The 17,811-nt window shown below is 36.3% G+C and overlaps 1 protein-coding gene across 1 annotated transcript in view; it reads left to right on the forward strand.

Annotated features, from left to right (window-relative positions):
• Mtrex (Mtr4 exosome RNA helicase) overlaps positions 1-17,811 on the forward strand; it is a 61,565-nt gene that overhangs the window by 1,299 nt on the left and 42,455 nt on the right. The window contains exons 2-10 of the mRNA XM_052159660.1: positions 4,091-4,228; positions 5,391-5,457; positions 7,143-7,205; positions 7,781-7,893; positions 10,947-11,121; positions 12,324-12,414; positions 14,585-14,709; positions 15,716-15,814; positions 16,870-16,972. Of these exons, the coding sequence (XP_052015620.1) occupies positions 4,091-4,228; positions 5,391-5,457; positions 7,143-7,205; positions 7,781-7,893; positions 10,947-11,121; positions 12,324-12,414; positions 14,585-14,709; positions 15,716-15,814; positions 16,870-16,972 (974 nt within the window). The remainder of the gene's footprint in view (positions 1-4,090; positions 4,229-5,390; positions 5,458-7,142; positions 7,206-7,780; positions 7,894-10,946; positions 11,122-12,323; positions 12,415-14,584; positions 14,710-15,715; positions 15,815-16,869; positions 16,973-17,811) is intronic.

The following is a 17,811-nucleotide window of genomic DNA, read 5'->3' on the forward strand; positions in this document are numbered from 1 at the left end:
GTGGACAAGTCTCTAGAGCATTTTCTTAATTGCTAACTTATGTGGGAGGGCACAGAGCACAATAGCATGTACTGGGCAGGTGATTCGCACTGAATGATGGAGCTGCAGAAACCTGTGAGCAGCACGTCTCTGTGGTCCCGGCTTCAGTCTCTGCCTCCAAGTTCTTGCTTTAGCTACCCCCCCCAACCCCCTACCCTCCCACCCCCGATAATGGATTGTAAACACATAAGCTGAATTTAGGCCTTTCCTGTCCAAATTGGTTGTAGTCAGTGTTTATTACAGCAACAGAAAGCGCACTAGAACTTTCATTAGTTGTTCATTTTTACCTTGAAATACAGTTCATAAAAAAAAGGCAAGGTTTTTTGTTTGTTTTGTTTTAGGTTTTTTTTGGGGGGGGGGGGGTTGGTTTTTTCAAGGCAGGGTTTCTCTGTATAGCTCTGGCTGTCCTGGAACTCGCTCTGTAGACCAGGCTGGCCTGGAACTTGGAAATCCGCCTGCCACTGCCTCCCAGAGTGCTGGGATTACAGGCGTGTGTCACCACCGCCCGACCAAAAGGCAAGTTTAATGTTTGCTTTGCCTATCAGTTTGTTTTGCTATGTAGCCATTATTGGCCTTTTCTTCATAGAGATATGCCTGGAATTAAAAGTGTGCACCACCACACCTGGCTGCTTCCCCGTGTTAGGGAGAGGAGTTGTGCACACCTCCTTCCCCTCCCTCCTGCCCTGTGTTTCTCATTGGGTAAATGAAGCACTCTAAACCACAGCACAATTCAGTGCCCACTCAACTCTGAGGTTCCTTTGTAATGTCATCCCAGGCTATCTGCCTTCTCCATCTCTTGGAGCAGTTTCCATTTTCTTGAATTTGCTTAAATTCAGCTTTTAAATTCCACCTAGTACCATATATGGGTTTTTTGTTTTGGCCTTGTTTTTACTCAGTATCTTCACGGTTTGTTCTTATAACGTGTCAACAGTTTTTCTTTTATTGCTGAGGATTGTGTTCATATTTACATTATGTATCATATTTATGTTTTTACCTTTTAATGATCATATCGTGTCCATTTTTAATTGTGTGTGTGTGTATGTTTGTGTGTGAGTGAAGTGGGCACATCTTGCCTCTGTACATGAGGAAGTCAGGAGACAGATTTTCGTTCTATCTTGCTTTATGACAAGATCTCTGAGTGTGAGCTGTAGCTCTGTATGAGTTGTCTAGTCTGTGTCTTCACGTACACCTGGGGTCGCAGGTGGGAATCACCACATCTGGGTGTCTTTAATTTCTTGTTTTTACATTGGGAGGGGTTATCAGAGTCAGGTTCTCGGCTTGTGTGGCAAGCACTTTTGGCTGAGCCTTGTTTCTGTCACTCTGCTCTTTGAGCTTCCAGCCTTAAGCCGGTGAGAGCTCTGCAAGCAAGTTCTTGTGAATCTGGTTTTTATGCGTAAGATTTACTTATGTGTAAGAATGTTGTATCTGCATGGATGCATGTATGTGTACCATGTATGTGCCTGTTGTGTCCCAGGGAACTAGTTACCAGTGATTATGAGCCACCATATGGGTGCTAGAAATCAAACCTGGATCCTCTGCAAGAGCAACAAATGCTTTTAAGGGCTGGACTCTCTCTCCAACCACCCACCCCCCCCCCCCAGTCTCTATGGAGAACTACCTCATCAGCCTCTGTACCTCATATGCTCTCTAGTATAAAGTTGTCTATATTCACTACCATAGAGTTAAAATAAGCTGTATTTCTAAATAGTCTCCCGTTTCTTACAGTGGCATGTGTCATTTAGTGCTTAAAGTCCTCATTGCTATTTGATTCCATTGCTTCTAGGTCTTCACTACAAATTGCTTGGAGAGTTTTTCTCTGAAAAAATAAAATCTATATACTACTGATGTAGTTAGTATACAGGATTAATACAGGATTTTAGCAACTTCAATTATAAATGCCATGTTTTGCACTAAATCATTCTTCACAATTACATAATAGTCTTATTTGACATGTAATGGTTTTACCATAAGGGGAATGTTTAATGCCTGTGATCCCAGCACTTGAAGTTTGGGGCAGGAAGATTGCCTTGAGTCTAAGGCTGCAATGTGGGACCTGTCTCAAGAAGATGAGATAAAGAGGCTAAGGAAATGGCTTAGTTGGAAGATTGATTACCAGGAGGAGCTGAGTTCATATCCGTAGGCTCCATGCGAAAAGCTAGCAGAGCAGTGCATGTCTGTAATCCCAGCACAGGAGGATTCTAGGCTTGCCTGCCAGCCAGAGTGACTGAACCAAGTTCAGTTCAGTCAGAGGCCCAGGCTGGAAAAAATTAGGTGGAAGGTGATTTGAGAAAAACAAAGGTTGTTGACTACTAGTTTTTATATGCACATGTGCATGTGTACCATTGGACACATGAATACATACACACGCTAAGTTATGTTAATATGTAGTCTTACTGCCATTTTGAAGTGAATAAATACGTTTAAAACTTTGGTTTTATACCTAATGTACTAATATAAGTAAATATTAATCATATAAACAATTCTAACCTCCCTAGATACTAGTTATGCATGTGATATACATATATATGTGCATACACGCGTACACACACAAAAACACACAATACATCTTTTTTTAATGAACATATTTGGGACTAACAAATTGGCTCAAGCTGATACAGGTGTGCTTGTTGCCAAACCTGAGTTCCATTCCTTGGAATATACATGGTGGAAGAAAGAAGAGACTTGTGAAGATTGACTGACCCCTGACCTCCCGCATGCATGTGCCCCTACTGGAGCTCAATTGCTTGCTTACATTTTAGTAATTTTATATCCTGTAACAATAGCAGGAGATAAATTTCTCATTTCATTTTATAGAAGCTGTCCATCCATTTACTTTTTGATTTATGAGAGTGTTTCTACATAGTCCTGGCTGGCCTCAAACTCACAGAGATGTGCCTGTGAATACTGAGATCAAAGGCATGTATGAGGCAACATGCCTCTCTGCTTATCTTATTTAAGTTTGTAAAACTTTATGTGCGCGGGTGTTTCTCTTTCATTTATGTCTGTGCACCACTTACCAGCATAGTGCTGTCAGAAGCCAGAAGGTGGCACTGGATCCCCAGGGACTGGAGTTACAAGAGTTGTGAGCTGCCATGTGGGTGCTGGGAACTGAACCTGGGTCTTTTGGAAGAGCTTCCAGTGCTGCTCTAACTGCTGAGTCATCTCCCTAACCCGGTTTTGCTTATTTTTGGCCTTTGCACCTAAATTTAAAATTTGCATAGAGTTTTTTTTCCAGTGGGGGTAAAAATTTGATTGAGTTAACTACAGATAGTTAAGCTATAAAGCTATATAAGCACCACGTAGTGTCACTACTTTGGATTTTCTTTTTAAGATTTATTTATTATATATGTAAGTACACTGTAGCTGCCTTCAGACATTCCAGAAGAGGGGGTTAGATCTCATTCTGGATGGTTGTGAGCCACCATGTGGTTGCTGGGAATTGAATTCAGGACCTTTGGAAGAGCAGTCAGTGCTTGTAACTGTTGAGCCATCTCCAGCCCCCTTGGTTTACTACTTTGGAGTTTTTGCTTTCTTTCATGGTGTCTTTTTTAAAACAGGTTCTCACTGTGCAGCCTAGGTTGCCCTTGAATTTACATCCTGCTTTAGCCTTTTGTGATTTCTGCGGTTCACCATGCCTGGCTTTGATTCTAACCAGACAATTGTTTTTTCTTCCAATTAGCAGTATCATACTGTTAGAGAAAGCTGTAAAGGTTTACAAACAGTCTTCATGTAAATTTTAACTGTTTAAGAACAACGAACTTAACATTTTTCATTAAGGAAAAAAATTGTAGTAGGACTTTTAGAATCTTAAAGCAACACATCCAAAATACAATATATATATATATATATTTATATATATATATATATATGGATCATACTCAGCTTTACTGATTATGACTTTAGAGGATCTGAGAGTTGACAGGTTTGATTTATGAAGGTCATTTATTTAAAAGATGACTTTGCTAAGTATGTATAATATATTAAGTAATACGAGGTTATTTTAAATTTGGAACTGATAATGTGGAGTTTTTTCTAAACTTGCTTTTTTCAGGAAACGACTAGATACCAAATTACAATCAGAATCAGCCATTGGTGGGAAAAACAAGAGAGATCTGGATGTTGAAGGCACAGATGAACCTATTTTTGGCAAGAAGCCCAGGATAGAAGACTCAATTAATGAGGATTTAAGGTAGGTAGTATTTATATAGCCATAAAGTTAGTTACTCTTAATTTGATAGATGCGTGGCATTTAAAAAAGTGTGTTATTTTATAATTTTATAAGCATGAAATATAGAATGGCTGTTTAAATATAGATAATTAGAAGTCAGAAAGGATTCATCTTTTGATATTTTAAAATCCAATTTTGGGAAAATATTTGAAGACTTGTTTTCTTAGGAGAAAAAAGATATTGTTTCTTTACATATAGCTGTCTAATGATGAAGAGTAACAATGACCCAGTGGGAGTACTAAGTGTTACTCTTCATCATTTAATCGTCACATGACGATTAGAGATTAGGTTCTCATTGCTATAAGAAGTACCATGGCTAGGATGCTAAAATCTGTCTTTGATAAGGGAGACCCATGGATGTCTCTGAATAAAGATTTTCTGATATTTATATTTCTTAATTTTAAAGTTGGAACTTTTATTCCTGAAACCAATATTTTAGGTTGATCTGGTTGCCACTGTGGTAGTGCTGTTTACAATTTTCATTTTCCTTCACTGGTTTAGGCCTTTCTAGCTACTAAATATCTATTTATTATAAATGTTGATACAGATGTAACAAAAAACCGTGAGATGGTGTCATTTGCCCACAGTAGTGCAGTAAGTTGCAAAATAATTGTAATTTAAGAATTCTTATTACCTATTGTTGGAACTTTTGCATTTTTACTAAAAATATATTTATTGTCTTAAAGTAAATATCACAAATATAATATAAAATAATGAGTCTTGTATAAAAATACACCTAGTTTATAGTTTTGTTCTCACAGAGTTCAGAGATCCTAGTTCTGCATAGTCTAGGATCAGCTGAATAGCTCTGTAAATTATAGCAACATCTGAATTTGCTTAGTTTATACCTTAAATCAGCCTTGTGTTTTGAGGTAGTGACAGTACTTCGAAGATGTAGTTTTTATCCAAAATAGAGGACATATGATGACGTAATATGTAATAGTTTTGTTATAAATATATAACAAAAGATGATATTAGCATTTTGAGTTTTCAGCTCACTTAAGTCACATGACTTCTCTGAATAATAGTTAAATATTTTGGATTTAGAGTATTATAGTTGGGCAGCTAGGCTTTTGATCTGATTGTTGAAAATCATTCATGTCACCTTACTCACTTCTTTTAGCTTGGCAGACCTGATGCCCAGAGTCAAGGTGCAGTCAGTTGAAACGGTTGAAGGCTGTACACATGAGGTAAGTACAGGTGGCCTATAGTAGTTAGCATCCACATGCTGGTGTTCTCTGTGCTGCTTCATGTGACGAGCGGCAGACCATTTAGCACTGAAGGCCTGGAACCAAGTCATTTCTGTGGGAGGCATGTCATGTGGTAGAAGAGCTATATTGCTCTGTGAAAGTCCTGGGTTCAAATGCTGACACAGCATTTCTCCAAACTATAATCTTGGGTAAATTTTCTAACCTCTTTGAACATTGTCTATTTATTTAATTTGGAAATTTAGAGCAATGAGATTTACCTCCATGGGACAATTGTAAAGATTATATTAAAAAAATAGGGAAGTTATTGAGCACAAACTTTTAAAGTTACCTACACTCTTTCTGCGGTTTACCTATTAGTCATGTTCCATAACTGACAGATTGCTACTAGATTATGACCACTGATGGCTTATAGTATCCAATTAGAGGTGAGAATGTATGCACATAGGATAGAGTGAAATTATACATTTTATTCTACTAAACCTTTTATCATTACAATGAAACTTTATATCAGGCTGGACCTGCAAGATAACTCAATGGATAAAGGAGCTTGGTGTGCAAACTAGGTACCTGAGTTCAGTCTCTGGATGCAGGGTAGGAGGAGAGCTCACCAGATCACTGTACTGAGGCATACGTGCCTTCTTATGGTAATAAATAGAATATTAAAAGTATTCTTGCCAGGCGCTGGTGGTGCATGTCTTTAATCCTAGCACTTAGGAAGTGGAGACAAGCATATATTTGAATTCAAAGTCTGGTCACCAGAACAAGTTCCAGGACAGCCAGGGTAACACAGAGAAATCCTGTCTGCAAACAAATGAACAAGCAAACACACGCTCTGTTAAATGAGTGGAGAAAAATTCTAGATTAATAAAAATGGCATTTGTGTGGATTTACACCATGGAACTTTAAACTAGAACCTTACTAGTTCTAAGTTTGTTTTTCTGCTCAAAGTCTCTTTTTTGAGAAATGGTACTGTGTGAGATAGAATGGCTAGTTGATAGATAACTTTCAGTACTTTAGACCCTGGCCAGTGCTCTGTCTTACAATCCAGAGATCGTAATGAGCTTACTGATTATTCTTAATATTGTTAAAGGCTTTTAACATCCATTTAATTTTTATTGAAGTTTTACTTTTAGAAATTAAAGTTTTTTTCTAATTTCTTTGTGTTTCTTAAAGTGACCTTGTGGACTATTTATATACCAAGTAGTTAAATTCTTACATAGTTAGAAGCAAGCATTCTGATATTAATACTTATACTTGGGAATCTGGTAATAGGGAATATTGCTTTATTTCATGTACTTTTTTGTTTTATCGATGTTCTCCCATTTTGTATGTTTTCTGGTTTTTTTTTTTGAGCACCATTATTGTATGTTTATTAGGTATGGGAAAGATAATAACCATGATAGGTTGTAGATCTATCTTAGATTTTAATGAACAGTTTCTACAGGAAAATAATGGTGTATGTATTTAATTATATTGCCACTAGGGCAGCGCTAAGAAGTTTTTTGAATGTTGTACCTAACTTTTTCCCTTGTTCTCGTAGGCAGATGATTTTCTAGTATGTAAGTCTAACGTGTTGATCATTTTTATTCTCTAAACCATCACTATGTTTGGAGTCTGGAATTTTAATGGTCAGATCTTGTTTTCTCCTTGAATTTTGATATCAGGTCGCTCTTCCTGCAGATGAGGATTATATACCACTTAAACCTCGAGTTGGGAAGGCAGCAAAGGTCTGTATTATACTCTTCGGGAAGTTTTGTGAGATTCTGAAATAGAAAACATTTCAAATGAAATTTTTAAATGTACTTGTTTGTGTGCTGGGAAGAAATCTGTAAAGTAACAGTGAAAGTCTTTAAAAGTTAGAAGAATGAGGCTTATTTCTTTAAAGAAAGGAAGCTGGGGAAGCAAGCATGAATTCTAAGTCTAAGAAAGTATTTCTCTGCCTTTGCTGAGTAATACTAGGAATTTAACTTGTCAGAACCTCAGAGATTCATCTAGGAAAGGAAGTTATACATGCACCTATTTTATGGGATTATGAAGATTTATGATATGTGGGAAATGTGTTGTATAGTAATTATTATTTTCATTACTAATTTAAGTATAACCACTAATAGAATGTAATGCCAAAGTTAAACAGCAGATTAAGGCCTTTACTGTCTTTAAACTTAACTTTTCTAGTCCTCTTCCCTACTAAGTGGGAGTGGAATCCTAAAGGAATCCTAGACTGCTGTGGAAAGAGTCGTTCTTGTTAAGTGTGCATTAGGTAGCTCAGCATTCTCATGTGTCTGTTAACTTGCTTTTATAGGAATACCCATTCATTCTTGATGCTTTCCAAAGAGAAGCCATTCAATGTGTCGATAATAATCAGTCCGTGTTAGTATCTGCCCATACATCCGCAGGAAAAACTGTGTGTGCTGAGTAAGTAACTGTCTTTTCAAATGAAATAGTCAAATCACTTAAGTTATTTTAGTATTGAGAGTTTCCATTGCTTTATTCTGCAGATAAGGATGGTTTTGCTTGCACTTACCTATTTTAGGTAACCTTTAGTTTCTTTTTTTCTTGCCTTCATTAATATGTTGAGGAATTTCAGTACAGTGTTTTAATAGATGTCATCAAGAGCTGTTCTTCCTTTGGTCCCATTATTTGGGAAAATATTTTTTTTTATTATTAAACATGATGTTACTTGCGGATTTTTCATGAATGTCTTTCTATCAAGAATGACTCCTGTTACAGTTAGTTTCTTTCTCATTCTTCATGTCTGCACGAATTTATAGACTCCAATCTTTTTACTTAAAAAGTTTGAAATGCATTGAAATGATGTGGGTTTCCTTTGTTTGATTTGGATATGAACTTTGCCTTTTCCTGGAGTGTAATGAAATGTTTCAATGGGTATCCAGTGAATCATCCTGAGATAAGTTCCATTTGGCCATGATGTGTAATTGTATTAATGTTGTTGGGTTGATAAATTGACATTTTGTTAAGAAATATCACATCTTCATTTCTGAGATGCATTGGGTTTTTTGCTTATTATTAACTAATGTCCTTTTCTGGCTTTGTATCAGGCTGATGTGTGATTTTATTTCCCCTTAATCTAGCTGGAAGGGGTGGGGTCTTTTATTATGTTGAACTGTCAAAATCCAGGTTTTGGTCTCCTTGGCTTTTCTTTGTTTTCTTTTCATTGGTTTATACTTTTCTCTCTTGTTCTAGCTTCTTAAGAAAGAAGATGAAGTAATTGTTTTGAGACCTTTCTTTTTCTAACAAGCATTTAAAGTTTATGTCTAGATTTTTTTTAAAGCTTTTGTGTTATTTGTTTGTTTTATGTGCATTTGTGTTTTGCATGCATGCCTGTCATGTCTGTTAGATCCCCTGGAATGGGAATTATAGTTGTGAGCTGCCATGTGGGTGCTGGAATTGAACCTGGGTTTTCTGGAAGAGCAGCCAGTGCTCCTAACCGCTGAGCCATCTCTCCAGCCCAAGATTATTTTTGCTGTTAGTAAAATGTCTTACTGTTTTTAAATGACATATCTTAATATAATAAAACATTACTACGTGTTGATGCTTATCTATACTACTATTTCTATCTATAGAAATAGTTCTTGAGATATTTATTTCAGTACATGTCTCTTGATAAGAAACTGCTTTAACAGTGTAAAAAACACTTCCTTTCAGTGTTAAATTTTTATTTTTTTTAAAGATTTATTTTTGATCTGTATAACTTTTAACTGGAAACTGTTCTCATTCTTACTTTCTTTGTATGTGATATACTGTTTCTCTTTGGCTGCTTATAAGACTGTCTTTATCATTGATTTTTTTAAGCAGTTTATTTTGGTCTATTTTCATTTACACACATGTTGATGTATCTTGTGTTTGTATGCTGTGTGTGTGGGTGCCTGTAGATGCCAGGAGATATTGGATCCTTTGGAACTAGAGTTACAGGTAGTTGTGAACCACATGTTGGGGCTGGGGATTGAGCATGAGTCCTCTGGAAGAGCATCAAGAGCTCTTCGCCACCCTGCCATCTCCCTGGCTCCCCAGACAGTGTCTTTGTGCTATACTTTGTTTTTTATATGTTTCCACACTGTGCATTCTGGCTGGCTTGTTCTCAGCTTTCACATTAAGGATTCTGGTACTTAAGTTACGCCATCAGAGCCGGGCGGTGGTGGCGCACACCTGTAATCCCAGCACTCTGGGAGGCAGAGGCAGGCGGATTTCTGAGTTCAAGGCCAGCCTGGTCTACAGAGTGAGTTCCAGGACAGTCAGGACTATACAGAGAAACCCTGTCTCGAAAAAACCAAATCCAAAAAAAAAAAAAAAAAAAGTTACGCCATCAGTGCATGCTTTATTTTTCCTGCTTTTTATTCTGCATAGTTTTTATTTCTAGTAGTACTGGGATCAAACCCAGGGTTTTGTGGACTCTAGGCAAGTGCTCCACTCGAGCTTCGCGACATCCCTCACCCTGCAATCCATACAGAGGTTTCAATTGCTTATATGTTGATAGTTGCCATTTTCCTGTTGAGAGTGCCTGTTTGTGGAACTGTGGTCCTATTTCTTTTTAATTCTTAGAACATAGCTTCCTATATTTTGAGGGATGCTGTTCTACTAGCTGCTCTTTGTATAGCTACTTTCAAGCTGGTTTCTGCCAATTTCAACCTTTGGGCCCACTGATTCAATGCCTTATGTCTGTTTTCCCCTAAGTACAGATCATATTTTCCTGTTTCCTATTCCTTTTTGTTGTTAAGAAGTCAGTATTTTAGATCATCTAACATCTCTATAGTCACTTTTTCATATATCTTTCACTGTTACTATTTGATCATGTTTGGTCAATTCTTAATTTTATGACATTTCTTTTCATTTTTTTTAATTCTGATGTGATAAGCATACTTTGGGTAGGAACTGCATCTTTTAAAAAGCCTCTGCTATAATGTTTCTCTTAAATCTTAATTTCATGGTCTGTATTTAAATACTAAACTGAGTTTTTAAAACAAAACAATACTACTGTATTGAATTCCATTAATATTTAAAAAAGAACTTTTTGATAAATGGAACCTATCGTAATTTCAAGCAAAGATATGATTTGTTAAATATTACATATATTTGTTAAATATTACATGAAGGAAAAGAGTACATATTGGATTAACTCATTTATGAAACTGGAAGAAAAACACACCCAATTTCTGGTTCTCTTATTACTTGTAGTCCGTGTATATATATATATAAATGTAAGGACAGAAGTGATGGACTTTTAGATGCCTATCAGTAGAATCAAGGGCTTCTCTAGCAAAAAATGGGTATCTGCTGACAAACTAGTTGTAGTGAAATGACTAAAGTTAAAATGTCCTTGTTCATTTAATAGTCTAAATGCTTCATTTCAGATAAATCATGATTATAGTGTAATAGTTTATTTATAGTAAACATTACAAATGAATGTACAGAAAACTTAAAAGTCATACTTACTGCTTTTATATTTTTAGGTATGCTATTGCATTGGCTTTAAGAGAAAAACAGCGTGTAATATTTACCAGCCCAATTAAGGCTCTAAGTAATCAGAAATACCGTGAAATGTATGAAGAATTTCAAGATGTCGGACTGATGACTGGAGATGTTACTATTAATCCCACAGCATCTTGTCTGGTTATGACTACAGAGGTAATTTATTTTGTGCCTCATCTAAACTTTTTAGTTTAGTCAGTGTATATCCAAACACTGGATGATTTATAGCGTGATGTTTTTGGTTTTGGTTTTCAGATAAAATGTAATAAACATTTGTGACTAGAATTGTTTGAAAAGGGCATAATTATTATAAAGTACCTTAGCAACATTAAATATATCTCTAAGTTAATAATGTTTGTTACTTTCCAATACAGTATACCTTAAAAAGCATTTTAATAGTTTATTATTACTATTATGACTTTTAAAAATACTTAATTTTTTTTCTTATATATAGTTTCAAGGATTTGAATACATAGTTTCATAGAAGTAGTGACTCTTTGATTCATGTGACTTTCTTTCCCCCTTTAGTTCTTGGGTATTTATTACAGTAAGATTATTACAGTAGCCCACTTAAAAATATATTCATTTTTATACTTAGCTTTTCCTAATCATTATTAAGTTTTGCATGTAGCATGATGGTATTGGCATGATGATCTTTACTGACCTTGATACTTTAAAAAAAATAGTTTGTGTGTATATATATTTTACTGCATGGTGTGGATGAAACAGACTTGCCACCGAGTGTGTCAAGGACCAAGGTGTGTGTCAAGGGCAGAGGTGTGTGTCAAGGGCAGAGGTGTGTGTCAAGGGCAGAGGTGTGTGTCAAGGGCAGAGGAGAACTTTGTGCAGTTAGCTTCCTCCCTCCATCCTGCCTTTGAGTTGGGGGCTTAAATGTAGTTCCCATTAGGCTGTCTCAACAGTGCCCTTAATTGGACCTTATATATAGTATTTTTTCATTTTCATTCATAATAGCACAAATTTGCTTCTAGTTTGGACAGTACCTAAAAGGGATGGCTCACTTTTTAGAGTTCATTTTCTTTAACTCTTTAAAGACAATGATTACAGTGTATCCATTGTGAAGCAGAAACATAGACACTGTAAAGATCCAGCATCTTGGTAAGATAAGTACCTTTCATGTCCTAAAGTGATAACCTTGGAAAGATGTTGCACAGAAAGGCTTCCTATTTCAAAAAAGAATAGAAATGATAATAGTATCTTTGTAAGTATCTAATCATATGTAAGGAAGAGTCAAAGATAGGCATAAGATATCAAAAAAAAAAGTCTGTGTTAAAAAATAGTATTTGACTAATTAGTTGATGTTATATTGAAGTCCTGCTCAATCTGTTTTCCCCTTTTAGATTTTGAGAAGTATGCTGTATAGAGGCTCTGAAGTTATGCGAGAAGTTGCTTGGGTTATATTTGATGAAATTCATTACATGAGAGATTCAGGTATATTTCATGGTGTTAAGATAAATATCATGCATGTTTGTTTAAAATGCCATTAATAATTTTGAGTAAGAATTTTTGGATTGATTTTTCAGTTTTTTATGTGCCTAGAATTATAGTAAACTATTACATATTCAAGTTTTGGACAACCTGATAAAATATCCCAGTATGATTTAAAGTTTCATTCCTTAAGTAGGAATACTCTTTTGTGTAAAATTACACACATTCAAGTAAAGCAAATGAATTTAAAAAGTAGCATGCTTTTAAAGAGAGCTCACTAAGCTAGGTGTGGTGCATGCCTATAAAACCAGCACTTGGGAAACAGACGGAGATGGAGAGGCAGAGATAGGAAGAAATAGATCAATAGTAGTCTAGGTTACACAGCAAGGCCTTGCCCTCTTCCCCGAAGTAACAAGCTTAGTAATTATCATCATCAGTCATCATCATCATTATTATATTATTATTACTATTACTTTTTTCATTGGTCTTTTGAGACAGGGTTTCTCCGTGTATCCTTGACTGTCCTGAAACTCCTTCTGTAGACCAGGCTGGTCTCAAACTCACAGAGATCTCCTGGGTCTGCCCTCCATAGTGCTAGGATTCGAGGCATGAACCACCATTGCCTGGGTCTCAGTAATTATTTAATGTAAAAGTATAGACCTTCTGGTTTACAATGGTATGTTAGTCATTTTTAGGTTAATTTAGTTTTATAAACCCATAAACATCTATTTGTAAAAAAAAAAGCAAGTAAAACAGAACTGCCTTAACTAATATCTCTTCAAAAATAAATGTGGTTGCAATTTTGGATATACCAGGAAATTTAACATTTAAAAGCTAATGTTTAATATGTACACACCTAAAGTAAGATTGGGTTTTTATTTAAAGAACTCAATTAGACTGTATCAGTGTTTCTCAACTTTGCTAATGCTGAAACCTTTTAATAGAGTTACTGATGATATGGTAAACCCTAACTATATATCATTTCATTGCTACTTCATAACTAATTTTGCTAGTGTTAGGAGTTACAATGTAAATATAACTATTATTTGCAACCCCAAAGGGGTCGTGACCCACAGGATGAGAACTACTGATCTGTGTGTTCATGATACACAGATAATATAAATAATGTAGATAAATAATGTAAGAAAAACAACACTTTTACCTTTGCCAAATTCCTACAGATACTTGTGAGCATATTTTCTGTTTGCTTTAAAAACTGTGAGTCCTAGGCCAGCTAGTAGGTTAAGGCTCTTACCCTAATACTGGCAGTCTGAGTCCATTCTCAGGATCCAAGTGCTAGGATTAGACAACTGATTCTTAGAGTTATCTTCTAACCTCCAAACAGTCGCCACGGCACATGCATGCACACAGACACACGCAGACACACACCGACACACAAACACAGCACTGAGTACTGAATACTGCAATCACCTTACTCAGATCTTGTGATAAGCAAACTTAAATGTGATTAAAAGAAGTTAGATATGATATCATGAAAGTTCTAAGAAAAAGTTGATTATTAAAATAAATATTCAGATGCAAAGAGAAAAGAATAACATGGAACAAAGATATATATTCAAAACTTTGTAACTATAAAAGACCCAATAAGTATTTTCAAGTCATTGATGATAATAAGCTATGAAAATACTTTTTAAAGTATGTATTACAAAACAAGTAATGATTCTTACTAATTTCGAGGCACAGTTAATGTTTCTTAATTAGAGATAGGATAGGATATTTTAAAAGAGCTACACCCATTTTGAAACTACTGTTCATCAGATCCGTCTTTCATTTCCAGAAGTCTATTCTGTGGAATAGTAATAGCATGACTTGTAGATGTGCTGCTGTAGTGTCCTAGGCACCATTAACCTCTGCTTCTCTAAGGGAAGTGGAAATACTGTCTGCTGCCTTGGCACGGGGTGGGGTTCCTGTATGTTAATCGGAAGGCTACAGTGTGGAACTACTTTTTCAGAGTCCATTCTGCATGTGGTGGCTTACTCTTGTATCTACTCCTTAGAGTCATGAACAGAAGTAGGTTTCAGTATGGATCTGTGGCCAAATATATGCTTGTGTAAAGTAGTTTGCATATTCACTTAGTAAGCTTGTGAGAAAGTAATTTTAGATACTATGACATAGCTAACACTAAATTCCAAACTATATTTTTGTTTCTTAGAGCGTGGTGTAGTATGGGAAGAAACTATTATTTTGCTTCCAGACAATGTTCACTATGTCTTCCTTTCGGCTACTATTCCAAATGCTCGGCAGTTTGCTGAATGGATTTGCCACCTACATAAACAGGTGCTTTTGTACACTTTTTACATCTTCATTATTTAAAACTGTTGCTGCTTGGACTTGCCATCTTCTTACAGATTTTCCTTATGCTCTTGAGGATAAAGAAGGCAGTTGAATGTGAATCTACTTCTAAAATCAAGCAGCTTATCAAATTGAGTAGACTGTCTAGAGACGTTCATTTCCAAGTTCCAGCTCCAGTCTAGTATTGCTAAGCCTCTATGAGTTGGGCTTTGGACTCTCTAAAGTTGCAACGTTAGTCCTGACGATGTACCAAGTGTGGAGATAATGTCCACTTGCTCTGACGGTGAGCACCAAGTACACTGGAGAGCTCTTCTAAGGAATGCCAGGAGAGCCTACTCACCCTGGAGCTCTCATGACAATGCGTTCACACGTCGTATTCTTTGTTTCTCCTTTGCATTTCTAGTGTAACTTGGATGTCGGTGTAAGACTGCATTCCACAAATGCTTGCTCATGAGTGCTGGACAGGACATTGGTTTCATTTTTCTGCCCTTGTTTCACAGTTCCCCTCATGACCTTACTTATATATGTGATATCCAGTCTCCTCCTCCTCTGTTGCTTCAGTAAGATAAAAGCTGAGCGAATCTTTTCGTGGAGCTAGATTTCTGCTGTTTTAAAATACCCCTGTGCTACAAGAGTTTTGTTTTGTTTTGACATATCGGGGATGCCTGGTGTCAGCACACAGCCCTCTGTAGTGGCAGCAGTGTCTGTTACTACAGTACTCACTCTAGGATGGGTACTGGGTGACCGAGTTCAGACCATACACGTGGCCCTGGTTAGGGGACTGGTAAAGTAGGCGTCAGATCAGGGTAGGAATTAGTACGCCTATTTTTCCCCGTTTTTCACTTGCCTAGCTTTTAAACTTGTTTGAAAGTGTTAAATTCTTGTTAATTATTTATGCCAATTTTATTTCCTCAAATTTTATTTTTGTTGAGTAGATCAAATATACAGTTTGCCTTGAAATACAATTCTCTCTAATTCTTTACTTTTACAGCCCTGTCATGTAATTTATACTGATTATCGACCTACTCCATTGCAACACTACATATTTCCAGCAGGGGGAGATGGCCTTCACCTTGTGGTTGATGAAAATGTAAGAGAATAATTCACATGTCTGTGTAATGTCATCTTTTATATGTTGCTTTTCCTGAATTTTGAACTGGAGAAAAATATTAACCACCCCATACATACTCTTTCTCTGTCGTGTTCTTATTCATTCTCTCTCTCTCTCCCTCCCCCCCTCTCTCTTTGGTCTCAAATACTTTTACTCTTTAAGAATTCTTATTTAAATAGTATCTGATGATGCTGTGATAGTGCTCACCTGCAATCTTGGCTCTTGGGAAGCTCAGATAAATTAAATGTTCCCAGGAGTTTGAGGTCAACTTAGTGAGATGATGATTTAAAATCAAATTATACTTGAGACTCTCATGTTACCCCTGAATTTACTTTCTTCCATTCGCAGTACTTGAAATGCCTGGAGAACAAGGGCTCGGATATGCCAGATAATTTATGTCTTATTCCCAGTTTCAATTCTCCTTTAACAGATTTTATTATCACAGATCACTTAAGTGGCCTTTGTTAAAATTCTTGTTGCATTAAAGTTTGTGTTTTGGGACTGGAGAGATGGCTTAGTGGTTAAGAGCACTGATTGCTCTTCCAAAGAGTTCCTGAGTTCAATTTCCAGCAACCATATGATGGCTCACCACCATCTGTAATGGGATCTGATGCCCTCTTCTGGTGTGTCTGAAGACAGTGACACTGTACTCACATACATAAAATTTTTTTGTTCTTTGGAGAAACTTTATGTTTAAGAAATGTTTAAATTGCCAGGCAGTAGTGGCGCACGCCTTTAATCCCAGCACTTGGGAGGCAGAGGCAGGCTGATTTCTGAGTTCGAGGTCAGCCTGGTCTACAAAGTGAGTTCCAGGACAGCCAGGGCTATACAGAGAAACCCTGTCTTGAAAAAAAAAAAAAAAAAGGAAAAGAAAAGTTTAAATTAAATTATGGTTAAGTATTTGCGAGTCACTATGTGTTCCAGGCACTGAACCCAGCCCCTCTGTAAGAGCATACATACTTTTAACCACTGAACCATTTCTCTAGCCTTGATTAGCTGTTTGCAAAGTTACATAGAAAAATATATGATTCTAGGGTGACTTCAGAGAAGATAATTTTAACACTGCAATGCAAGTACTTCGGGATGCAGGTGATTTGGCCAAAGGAGACCAGAAGGGACGGAAAGGAGGAACCAAAGGTAATTCGGAATTTAGCTTTTAGACAGAAGTTTACCTGTTTGAATATCTATATTACTTGTTTGTCTTTTATTTGATGTTGTTTCAGGAAGCTTTGTAAAGATATAGGTGATATATAACAAATGCAGATGAATAAAGGGCGATCTGTTTTTCTTACATGGCATTAATTTAAATATAATCTATGTAGTTTATAGTTTACCAACTTAAAGTGGGTAATTAGTGTGTTCAGGTATATTTACATGATTGCACAACTATTGCCATAGTCAGCTTTAAATTTCCCTATAATTTCCATGCCATGAAATTCATTATTTTAAAATGCAATATGATAATTTCTAATAGATTCATAGAACTGTGCAACTGTTCCTACTACTCAATTCTGAGGAAATTTCCTCTGCCTCCTCTCCAGGCCACGTGCATTAGCGCTCATTCCTCACCATTTTCCTTTTACACCATAGACTTAGCTATCTTTTTAAATTGGTCTCTTTTTCTGCCTCCATAGATTTGACTTTTCTGGATGTCTCATAAAAATAGAACCATGTGGTCTTTGGTAGCTGACTCCTTTGAATGACATGAAAGTCATACAGCTATATTCTGTGTCAGTATTTCACTCTGAGTGTATTCGTTCAACTAAAATTGTGTCATGAGAATATACAGTATTTGAGTAGATATGGAGTTGTTTCTATATTTTTTTTTGTCAATTATGCCTAATAGTGCTGTAAACATTTTGCTTGTACTACAAGTTTTTGTAGAAAATCTGTGTTTTCTTTTTTCTGGGTATATCCCTAGGAGGATTGATGAGTCATGGGAAAATTAACCCTTTGATTACTGCCAAAGTAATCAC

Source organism: Apodemus sylvaticus, chromosome 16, assembly GCF_947179515.1.
Source record: "Apodemus sylvaticus chromosome 16, mApoSyl1.1, whole genome shotgun sequence".
Lineage (NCBI taxonomy): Eukaryota > Metazoa > Chordata > Mammalia > Rodentia > Muridae > Apodemus > Apodemus sylvaticus.